This window comes from Oncorhynchus mykiss, chromosome 8, assembly GCF_057628025.1.
Source record: "Oncorhynchus mykiss isolate SJ-2025 chromosome 8, ASM5762802v1, whole genome shotgun sequence".
Lineage (NCBI taxonomy): Eukaryota > Metazoa > Chordata > Actinopteri > Salmoniformes > Salmonidae > Oncorhynchus > Oncorhynchus mykiss.
Genome location: NC_143029.1, coordinates 24,756,691 through 24,769,018, shown reverse-complemented (window position 1 = coordinate 24,769,018; position 12,328 = coordinate 24,756,691). Strand labels below are relative to the sequence as shown.

The 12,328-nt window shown below is 41.7% G+C and overlaps 1 protein-coding gene across 3 annotated transcripts in view; it reads left to right on the top strand.

Moving 5' to 3' along the window:
* The window catches only part of LOC110529653 (calcipressin-2), a 113,784-nt gene extending 101,817 nt beyond the window's left edge, over positions 1-11,967 (top strand). For all 3 annotated transcript variants that reach the window (XM_021612052.3, XM_021612053.3, XM_090243005.1), the window contains one exon: positions 9,262-11,967. In XM_021612052.3, coding sequence (XP_021467727.3) covers positions 9,262-9,419 — 158 coding nt within the window. In that variant the 3' untranslated portion in view covers positions 9,420-11,967. The remainder of the gene's footprint in view (positions 1-9,261) is intronic.
* Positions 11,968-12,328: the final 361 nt, after the last annotated feature.

The window sequence follows — 12,328 nt, the reverse complement described above, 5'->3', positions numbered from 1 at the left end:
TCTCTCACCGTTGCGCTTGTTATCGACCCCCCTCAGCCCCCAGCTGTGCCCTGGACAACATATGTGAATTGATTGCCCCCATATATCTTCAGAGTTCATACTGTTAGGTGACCTAAACTGGGTTATGGTCGTTCTACAGTCTAAGCTAGATGCCCTCAATCTCACACAAATTATCAAGGAACCTACCAGGTACAACCCTAAATCCGTAACCATGGGTACCCTCTTAGATATCATCCTGACTAACCTGTCCTCTAAATACACCTCTGCTGTCTTCAACCAGGATCTCAGCAATCACTGCCTCATTGCCTGCGTCCGTAATGGGTCCGTGGTCAAACGAACACCCCTCCTCACTGTCAAACGCTCCCTAAAACACTTCAGGAAACAGGCCTTTCCAATCGACCTGGCCCAGGTATCCTGTAAGGATTTTGACCTCATCCCGTCAGTAGAGGATGCCTGGTTGCTCTTTAAAAGTGATTTCCTCACCATCTTAAATAAGCATGCCCCATTCATAAAATGTAGAACTAAGAACAGATATAGCCCTTGGTTCACCCCAGACTTGACTGCACTTGACTAGCACAAAAACATCCTGTGGCGTTCTGCATTAGCTTCGAATAGCCCCCGCGATATGCAACTTTTCAGGGAAGTCAGGAACCAATATACAAAATCAGTTAGGAAAGCTAAGGCTAGCTTTTTCAAACAGACATTTGCATCCTGTAGCACTAATTCCAAAACGTTTTGGGACACTAACATCCATGGAGAATAAGAGCACCTCCTCCCAGCTGCCCACTGCACCGAGGCTAGGAAACACTGTCACCACTGATAAATCTACGATAATCGATAATTTCAATAAGCATTTTTCTACAGCTGGCCATGCTTTCCACCTGGCTACCCCTACCCCGGCCAACAACTCTGCACCCCCTGCAGCAACTTGCCACCCCCCCCTTCCCCACTTAGAATATGTGAACAACTACAAATACCTAGGTGTCTGGTTAGACTGTAAACTCTCCTTACAGACTCACATTAAGCATCTCCAATCCAAAATTAAATCTAGAATCGGCTTCCTATTTCGCAACAAAGCCTCCTTCACTTATGCTGCCAAACATACCCTCGTAAAACGGACTATCCTACCGATCCTTGACTTCGGCGAAGTAATTTACAAAATAGCCTCCAACACTCTACTCAGCAAACTGGATGTAGTCTATCACAGTGCCATCCATTTTGTCACCAAAGCCCCATATACTACCCACCACTGCGACCTGTATGCACTCGTTGGCTGGCCAACGCTACATATTCTTTGCCAAACCCACTGGCTCCAGGTCCTCTATAAGTCCTTGCTAGGTAAAGCCCCACTTTATCTCAGCTCACTGGTCACCATAGCAACACCCACCCGTAGCACACGCTCCAGCAGGTATATTTCACTGGACATCCCCAAAGCCAACACCTCTTTGGCTGCCTTTCCTTCCAGTTCTCTGCTGCCAATGACTGTAACGAATTGCAAAAATCACTGAAGCTGGAGACTTATATCTCCCTCTCTAATCTCCCTCTCTAACTCTAGCTGTCAGAGCCAATCTACACAGCCAATCTGTAAATAACACACCCAACTACCTCGCCCCATGTTATTGTTTATCTTTTTGCTCTTTTGCACCCCAGTATCTCTACTTGCACATCATAATCTGCACATCTATCACTCCAGTGTTAATGCTCAATTGTAATTATTTCGCCTCTATGGCCTATTTATTGCCTTACCTAATCTTGTACATTTGCACACACTGTACATAGATTTTTCTATTGTGTTATTGACTGTGCATTTGTTTATGTGTAACTCTGTGTTGTTGTTTTTGTCGCACTGCTTTGCTTTATCTTGACCAGGTCGCAGTTGTAAATGAGTGTTGTAAATTGTAAATGCTAAACGCGTTTGACATGTTTCTGCGGACTGTAACGGAACTTTTTGACATTTCGTCTGCAACTAGTGAACGCACTTCGTGACTTTGGATTTGTTTACAAAACGCGCTAACAAAAGTAGCTATTTGGACATAAATGAAGGACATTATCGAACAAAACGAACATTTATTGTGGAACTGGGATTCCTGGGAGTGCATTCTGATGAAGATCATCAAAGGTAAGTGAATATTTATAATGTTATTTCTGACTTCTGTTGACTGCACAATATGGCGGATATATTTTTGGCTTGTTGGGTCTCTGAGCGCCGTACTCAGATTATTGCATGGTTTGCTTTTTCCCATAAAGCTTTTTTGAAATCTGACACAGCGGTTGCATTAAGGAGTTTATCTAAAGTTTATCTAAAGTTCCATGTATAACACTTGTATTTTCTGTAAATTTATGTGGCTTTCTGCAAAATCACCGGATGTATTTGGAACGACTGAACATAACACGCCAATGTATACTGAGATTTTGTTATATAAATATGAACTTTATCGAACAAAACATACATGTATTGTGTAACATGAAATCCAATGAGTGTCATCTGATGAAGATCATCAAAGGTTAGTGATTAGTTCTATCTCTATTTCTGATTTTTGTGACTCCACTCTTTGGCTGAAAAAATGGCTGTGTTTTTCTGTGACTTGGCTCTGACCTAATATAATCGTTTGTGGTGCTTTCGCTATAAACCCTATTTGAAATCGGACACTGTGGTGGGATTAACAATAAGATACTTGTATGTTTGAGAAGTTTTTATTATGAGATTTCTGTTGTTTGAATTTGGCGCCCTGCACTTTTACTGGCTGTTGTCATATCGATCCCGTTAACGGGATCTCGGCCCTACAAAGTTTTTAACAGGTGCATGTTTATCAATAATTGGAAGAAGCAATTTCATAAATGTATTAAGTGCAGCATCTGTGTCTAATTGTCTAATTTAATGCTGATGCGCAAGTCCGATGTCAAAGCTGACGTGCATACCTACATATATGACGTAAGTAGATTTCGTAATGATGCCATGGAGCGCACACTAAGCGCACACTTCCAACAACTCAACAAGTTCAAGACGAGCAGTCATTTGAAAGAGTAAGAACATTTCAGCGAGACAACTCAAAGGTGAAATCCTTTAACGCCAAGATAATGGAATTCATTGTCCTTGACAATCAACCGTTCTCTGTCGTGGATGATGTTGGCTTTCGCCGACTGGTCGAGCCCCGGTACACACTATTCTTCAGATGTTGCCCGATTTGGTGGCATTCTCTCTGAGCCTCTTTACTGTGTCGCCACCATGTTCGATGCTAGGTACAAGGACTGCTACTTCAATGCGGACAAGAAACAGGGTTTACGTGAAATACACAGCTGGACAAGATGGAAACGGACACAATGACAGTGCGCACCGAGGAAGAGATGCCACGGACAGACAGAGCTGAAACTTCACTGCTTGACATGTATGATGAAATCCTGGTTGAGAATGAAACGACTGAACAAATGAACAACAAAACAGCACAGCAAGTAAATGAAGGAAATAGATTTTGATTATGTTTTACTGGTAACGGAGTCATACGTAAATGCCAACAAAATAACTTTTGGGTCAGTGTGGTGTGTGTGTGTGTGGTGTGTGTGTAACCTTTATTTAACTCGGCAAGTCAGTTAAGAACAAATTCTTATTTACAATGACGGCCTACCCCGGCCAACACTGGGCCAATTGTGCGCCGCCCTATGGGACTCTCAATCACAGCCAGATATGATACAGCCTGGATCTGAACCAGGGACTGTAGTGACGCCTCTTGCACTGAGATGCAGTGCCTTAGACCGCTGTGTCCCTGTGTGTGTGTGTGTGTGTGTGTGTGTGTTAACTGTACTAGAATGCTTAAAATGCCGCTAAAATTGTAATATCGGTTATCAGTATTCTGGGGGTTTTTGTCAAGGAAAATATTGGATATCGGTATCGGGCAAAAATGTAATATCGGTGCATCCCTACTTTAGATGTGCCCAGTGAACCTGCAACCACAACACTTCAATAACACTTGACATAAGATCTTCTCTAAGCATTACAGGGATATGGCTCTGAATATATACAACACCTCCCCCATAATCATTTCTGTCTCTTCTATAGATGTTATATACTTGTATTGCTACTACTGTATCATCAAATTCATTATCTAAGTGAGTCTCAGAAATGGCTAATATATGAATGTTATCTGATGTTAGAAAGTTATTGATTTCATGAACCTTATTTCTAAGGCTACGTACAGTGGTTTGCGAAAGTATTCACCCCTTTGGCATTTTTCCTATTTTCTTACAACCTGGAATTAAAATAGATTTTTGGGTGGTTTGTATCATTTCATTTACACAACTTGCCTACCACTTTTTTTAAAATTATTTATATTTTTTCTTGTGAAACAAACAAGAAATAACAAAAAAACGAAAACTTGAGTGTGCATAACCCCCCCCCCCCCCCCAAAAAAGTAGAGCCACCTTTTGCAGCAATTACAGCTGCAAGTCTCTTGGGGTATATATTTTCCTTGATGGCCAAAAAGCTCAATTTTAGTCTCATCTGACCAGAGTACCTTCTTCCATCTGTTTGGGGAGTCTCCCACATGCCTTTTGGGGAACACCAAACATGTTTACTTATTTTTTTCTTTTAAGCAATGGCTTTTTTCTGGCCACTCTTCCGTAAAGCCCAGCTCTGTGGAGTGTGTGGCTTAAAGTGGTCCTATGGACAGATACTCCAATCTCTGCTGTGGAGCTTTGCAGCTACTTCAGGGTTATCTTTGGTCTCTTTGTTGCCTCTCTGATTAATGCCCTCCTTGCCTGGTCCGTGAGTTTTGGTGGGCTGCCCTCTCTTGGCAGGTTTGTTGTGGTGCCATATTCTTTCAATTTTTTAATAATGGATTTTATGGTGCTCCGTGGGATGTTCAAAGTTTCTGATATTATTTTATAACCCAACCCTGATCTGTACTTCTCCACAATTGTCCCAGGCCTGTTTGGGGAGCTCCTTGGTCTTCATAGTGCCGCTTGCTTGGTGGTGCCCCCTGGTTAGTGCTGTTGCAGACTCTGGGGCCTTTTTAGAACAGGTGCATATATATATATATATATATATATATATATATATATATATATATATATATATATATATATATACTGAGATCATGTGACACTTAGATTGCACACAGGTGGACTTTCTTTAACAAATGACGTGACTTCTGAAGGTAATTGGTTGCACCAGATCTTATTTAGGGGCTTCATAGTAAAGGTGGTGAATACATACGCACACACCACTTTTCCTTTTTTTTTTTTTTTTTTTTGAATTTGAAGTTATTTTGTTCATTTCACTATTTTGTGTGTCTATTACATGAAATCCAAAATAAAATCAATTTAAATTACATGTTGTAATGCAACAAAGTAGGAAAAACGCCAAGGGGGTGAATGTCAATACTTTTGCAAGGCACTGTATATTAAATATTGGCTATATTCAGCCCTTTCCAGGGTAGCTTATCAGAGACACATAATACTGAAAAGAGCAAACAAAGCAAGAGGAAAATAAATATACATTCAGTTGTCCATTAATCAATTGGTGTGTGTGTGTGTGTGTGTGTGTGTGTGTGTGTGTGTGTGTGTGTGTGTGTGTGCTGGGGGTTGAAGCTACAAACCCATAGGCTTGGCTCTCTCATCCCCTCCAGGCTTCTGGGAAGGAGGGTGGACAATGAGCCTGTCATAGCGGATGTAAGCAATGTCCCCACTCGCTCTGGCAGCTTTCATGGCTGGGATCAGTTCTTTCCTCTTCTGGAGCACAGCTTCAGAATAGTCCTCATTGAGGAAGATACACGTTCCTCTCAAGTTCTTGGCTCTTTCCAGAACAGCTACCTTGTCCTTAAACATCAGGAACCACTATTGTCCTGGGCTTGTCACCTGGGCTTTTTGGTGGGTTTTACAGTCCTGTGGGCGCACTCCACCTCAAACTTCCTGTGGTCCATCAGTCTCCGTCATGTGGAGATTCGGCAATTCCAACCACAACCATGTTGTTCCACCTTGATTGTCCCTTGAGAGTCTGATTCATCCATCATTGTTATCATAGATTCACACAGAACTGATGTACTCTTTCAATGACTTACAGATTGCTGTCATCGAGCTGACCCTGGGAGAACTGCAAACTGTTATTCAGGTCCGGGACCTCTCTGGTCAGGTCGTCCATTCATTTATCAGTTGAATCCACCAGGATTTGGTTAAAACACTTGAAGCTACAGTTGAAGTCGGAAGTTTACATACACCTTAGCCAACTACATTTAAACACAGTTTTTCACAATTCCTGACATTTATTCCTAGTAACAATTCTCTGTCTTAGGTCAGTTAGAATCACCACTTTATTTTAAGAATGTGAAATGTCAGAATAACAGTAGAGAGAATGATTTCTTTCAGCTTTTCATGTAGCCTTCCACAAGCTTCCCACAATAAGTTGGGTGAATTTTGGCCCATTCCTCCTGACAGAGCTGGTGTCAGGTTTGTAGGCCTCCTTGCTCACACACACTTTTTCAGTTCTGCCCACAAATTTTCTATAGGATTGAGATCAGGGCTTTGTGATAGCCACTACAATACCTTGACTTTGCCCTTAAGCCATTTTTCCACAACTTTGGAAGTATGCTTGGGGTCATTGTCCATTTGGAAGACCCATTTGCGACCAAGCTTTAACTTCCTGACTGATGTCTTGAGATGTTGCTTCAATATATCTACATAATTTTCCTCCCTCATGATGCCATCTATTTTGTGAAGTGCACCATTCCCTCCTACAGCAAAGCACCCACATAACATGATGCTGCCACCCCCGTGCTTCACGGTTGCGATGGTGTTCTTCGACATGCAAGCCTCCCCCTTTTTCCTCCAAACATAACGATGGTCATTATGGCCAAACAGTTATATTTTTGTTTCATCAGACCAGAGGACATTTCTCCAAAAAGTACGATCTTTGTCCCTATGTGCAGTTGCAAACCGTGGCTTTTTTATGGCGGTATTGGAGCAGTGGCTTCTACCTTGCTGAGTGGCCTTTTAGGTTATGTCGATATAGGATTCTTTTTACTGTGGATATAGATACTTTTGTACCGTTTTCCTTCAGCATCTTCACAAGGTCCTTTGCTGTTGTTCTGGGATTGATGTGCACTTTTCGCACCAAAGTATGTTCATCTCTAGGAGACAGAGCGCATCTCCTTCCTGAGCGGTATGGCAGCTGCGTGGTCCCATGGTGTTTATACTTGTATACTATTGTTTGTACAGATGAACGTGGTACCTTCAGGCGCTTGGAAATTACTCCCAATGATGAACCAGACTTGTAGGGGACTACCATTTTTTTTCTGTGGTCTTGGCTGATTTATTTTGATTTTCCCATGATGTCAAGCAAAGAGGCACTGAGTTTGAAGGTAGGCCTTGAAATACATACACAGGTACACCTCCAATTGACTCAAATGATGTCAATTAGCCTATCAGAAGCTTCTAAAGCCATGACATCATTTTCTGGAATATTCCAAGCTGTTTAAAGGCACAGTCAACTTTTGACCCACTGGAATTGTGATACAGTGAATAAGTGAAATAATCTGTCTGTAAACAATTGTTGGAAAAATGACTTGTGTCATGCACAAAGTAGATGTCCTTACCAACTTGCCAAAACTATAGTTTGTTAACAAGAAATTTGTGGAGTGATTGAAAAACGAGTTTTACTGACTCCAACGTAAGTGTATGTCAACTTCCGACTTCAACTGTATTTTCCTGTTGTGGTAACAACTGCTTGTAGAACTATTTTTGTTTGATTAAAAGATCCTTCACGTGTGACAGACACCACTGTCCTCAACGGTACTCCCGCCGGCTTTGGTCTTTGTCTTCGTAGCTAGGAACATAGGTTACGCTGTTAGTCCTCGCAGTTCCAGACAGGGCAGGTTACAGGGAAGATAGAAAACAACAAACAGCAGTGATCTAGACAGACACAGACCCTGGACAATCCGCAGTCCCAGCCACAATGGCTAACCGCATCGTGGGCTGCGTTCAATCATTCAAGAAAACCCAGCTAGCTCTAAATGCAGCTAGCTAGCAGCTGGGCTAGCTGCAAGCCCAAATAGCTACTCAGACCAGTCCTTGGTCAGCAGGATCACTAGACAGAGACAAGCAGTCCCAGCAACTGATGCCAACTACGTCGCGGGATTCAATCTAAAAAGTTAGCTAGCTACTAAGAACTTTCCAATGCACCATAGAAGTAGCAGTGCAGTGTGTGTGTGTGTGTTTGGTCGAGCCTCTTTGCAAACAAGATGTGTGTACTGACTGCCCAGGGCTAATGGTATACTTTGATTCAGCTCTCTATCCTTACTAAACTTACTGCAATAGTTTTACATTTAAATTGTCAAAAATAAACAAAAATAGCTGTTTAGTGAAAAGCTATTTCTCAGGCAAGAATTTTGCTAAGACTGTGTAGGAGTGGTTTGAGTGAAGGGTCTATTTGGAGGAGCTTAGTGGCAGGAATATGTACTGTAACCTGAAAACTAGCTGTTATTGGCAGAGAGGTTTGAAACTCTGTTTGTTATTGGTCTATTAACTTATACTGCCTGGTAAAGTCCTGTGTGAATTGTATTCTGAACCAGCAACTACCAGGAAATAACTCTGATCACATTTTTACAGTGTTCGTTTCATCAGCTGTTGTACAATATGTATAAACGGGATTTTGGCAGAGACTTTAATATTTTCTTGAAGTTTTATTGGGTGCACACACACACAGACAAGCACACTTGTATTGATTGATTTGGCCAACATTACTGTACTAGAATCATACCTCTTGGCCCAAGGGATGCCGCTGCTATACCTCAGATACATAGACATTCCTAATATGTCACAGAACTTCCAGGTTTAAGAACACATTTTTATTTACAATGACAGCCTAGGAACACTGGGTTAACTGCCTTGTTCAGGGGCAGAATGACAGATGTTTAACTTGTCAGCTCGGGGATTCGATCTAGCGACCTTTAGGGGACTGGCCCAACGCTCTAACCACTAGGCTACCTGCCGCCCCATATTATCTCAGTCTTCCCTGTGTTGAGGTCCTTATAACCAGATAATTACAAAGACTGTATATTCATCTTCTGCTCACTGAAATGCCCCCAATTCATGAGTAGAAAATCCTAGAGTTTGCCTCGTCATACTGAACGTGGGCTCCCTCTTGAGGTCATGTATTCTACTGTAGAAAAATGTTCTGAGATCTGCTGCTTTGAATTCTGAAACGTCTGCCTTGTACTTACCTTCTCTCTCTGTCTCTGTTTCTCCCGCTCTCTTCTCACTCACTCTCTACAGGAGAGAAGTTTGAGCTGCATGCGGGAACAGAGTCCACTCCCAGCGTCGTAGTCCACGTGTGCGATAGCGACACAGAGGAGGAGGAAGAGGAACCAAAGAATTGCCCCAAACCAAAAATCATCCAGACCCGGCGCCCTGACCTTCCTGTGTCCAACTGAACTCTGTCCCCCTGCCACTTCCTTCCGTAACATCCTCGTGTGGAGGAAGGAGAATTTGACCCCCCCCCCCCCCCAATCTCTCTCACAGGAACATTCCCCATGTTCAGCCTTCCCGCCTTAAGGCTGTCCACCTGGGCCAGAGGGGGAGTGATCTCTGTTCCTCGTCCTCGCCGACATACAGCCGTTGATGTGCTACATGTATGATCACAGAGTTAGTTTCCGTCCACTATCATTTTCACATTTCTAGTTGCAGCCACCATGCCCTCAGTGATTGGTTCCTCTCTTTATGATTCTGTTGATGTAATGTCACACAGTTAGCAGTGATGGGGCAGCACCTTGCTTTGAGCTCTTAGCGGTTGTGGTGCATGCCAGTTTAAAGAAGCCCATAGGTCGCTTTTATGGACTGTTTGCTGGACGTTAGCTTTGCTCTCGCACCACTGCGTATGTACCACAAGCACTAATGATGAATAGCACTTCTCTCATCAGGGCATGTTAGCCACTGAGGTGGTGAGGGACTGGCGCTGCATGAATTGAAGTAACCCTAAGGAATATTATAAATACTCAATACTTAAAGTTGTCAGAGGTTGTTCCTCATGTTGTCAGTGCTGTCTGTCGACCATGGGATTTTTTTTTATCTTGCCAATGCATGCACTGGTCTGATACAGTTTGTGTATTTACTTTGCTCCGTTTGCTGTATGTAACTGTCAATGTGACCTCTCTCTCTTCTCTATCTTCTCTCTCTCCTCCCTGGGTGTTCTGGCTATCGGTGTTCTTCACAGAAAACAATGTTTAAACCTGTTACAAGCCATGCGCCTTCAAGTGAAAACATTATGTACAATGATATTTCTGTGATTTTTCCTCAATGTGAATTTTTCTGTGTCCATGTCTTGTCCCTGACAGTCTGTTTTAAAGAAAGTTGGGGGAAAAGTGAACTAAGAAAAAAAAACAGAATGACCTTTTCCTCCTAGGTAAAAAAATGGATAGCCAATTAGATGTCATCACGTAAGGACAGTCTATAAAGTGCATGGTTACATTTTTATAGAGATATTGTGTTGTTTGAGAACAGTGGTTCAGGCATGGGGTTTCCTTGCAGTTTGTGTGCTTCTGTAGAGAGTGAGAAAGAAACATTTATTCAGACTCATAAGGAATAAGAAAATGCATCACAACGATCTTGTGAGGATGGAAAAAAAAAACGTATTATGTTACACAAAATGTTCCAAGTGCTATTACACAGTTTCTGTGAAAATGGTCAAGGGGAATGACATTCACTCACACAATCACACAATCATTTTTGTTTCCCTTTGTGTGTTTTGTTGAGTTTTTCCTGTGTTGGTGCAATGAGTGTCTTGGTATGCCTGAATAACTTATAGGACTATAGAACAAGCTCTGTACAAAATGCATTTAAAATGCCCTGTCTGTTTGTGGAGAACGGGCGTTGTGATCAGTTGGCCCTTCCTTTTTTAGACACCTTTTTTAGACACTACACCAACACTGAGATTCTACACTGAGATTCATTTTTTTGACACACTGATTCCACCCTGGTGCTTTTCTACACTCTAACCACTCAGCCTGTAACCTCAGTGTCTGTCATTTCAACCCCGATCTCTGATGATGATGATGATGATGATGATGACAAATCCAATGGTCTGATTTGATGACCCAGTTCAAAGTGTGATGATTGATAATATGGTTTACTTCACCAAGCTCCAGTAGGTTGCGCTAAATGCCCTTTTCTTCTACCTGCAATATTTCCCCATCTGCTTATAATTGACGTTTAAAGCAGATCAAATGTTGTTGGTAATAATGTGCCACTATCCTTTTTGAAAAACACAGACATCAAATGAAATTGAATACGGTCCACCAGGTTTGAATCATGGAACATTTCTTTCTTTCAAATGTTTGGGGTAACAGTAGTCCTTCATCCTTGTTTTGTTTCGTACATGCTGGTTTTAAGACACTCTTCCCTCACTGCATTTATCTGATGGTTACCAACAACACAATAACATGCCCCTGTCCAAATTATGTACTACAGCCACCATTATAACCCAAAATGAGGTGACTTGTATACATGCAATGACTTTGTTTCTAGATTTTGGTGTTTTTCGCCTAGACCCCTGGTCTGTTGAATCTGCTCTATAAGCTTGTCCTGCAGTCATATCCTTAAACATAAACACAGTAAGAATTCTGCATGTTGTCAATATGTACCTGTATGTGATTCAAAATGTCCAGATATTTGTATTTTACAGATTTTTTTTTCTCCAATTATTTTTTAAATCAAATTATTGTCTGTTTTATTTTGAGAGTCTGTTGGATTGGGAAGTAGTATCAGTGATGGGGGGGGACCAATATCTTTATTGTGTAAAACTTGTGCAACACCTTCAATGTACTTGTCATTCTACATGTACAACCTGCCTGCCTACACTAAGGATACATATCTGTATATATTAATCAATACTATTTTTACTGCATTTTTGTACAAATATTCATGGTAGCCATGTAAAAGTAGTTGACATGATTCTACGGTAGTATTAAAAGAGTTTGGTTTTAATGCATTGTCTTGTTTTTAATGTGTCCTATTGTTGCTTCTAGGCCTACTGATTTTATAGGAAAATAAGGGGGAAATTCTCAAGTCTACATCCCCTCCCCAGCCCCCATTTACTAAGAGATTTGACTCCCATCTTGACTCCTCCATTCTCCTAACCTTCACTCAATCACTTTCTCTCCCGTGTGCATCATCAGTGTGTAAGACTAGTCACGGCCAATTTAAATTGTATTTCTCAAGAGCTATCATCATTATAGTGTTTAATTTTTAACAAAGAGGACATCACTGTGATAAACAACGTTCATCTCTCTCGTGTTCCTTATTGCTTTATCGGCTGTTGGAGAACGCTTGTTATTCCCCTCACTTA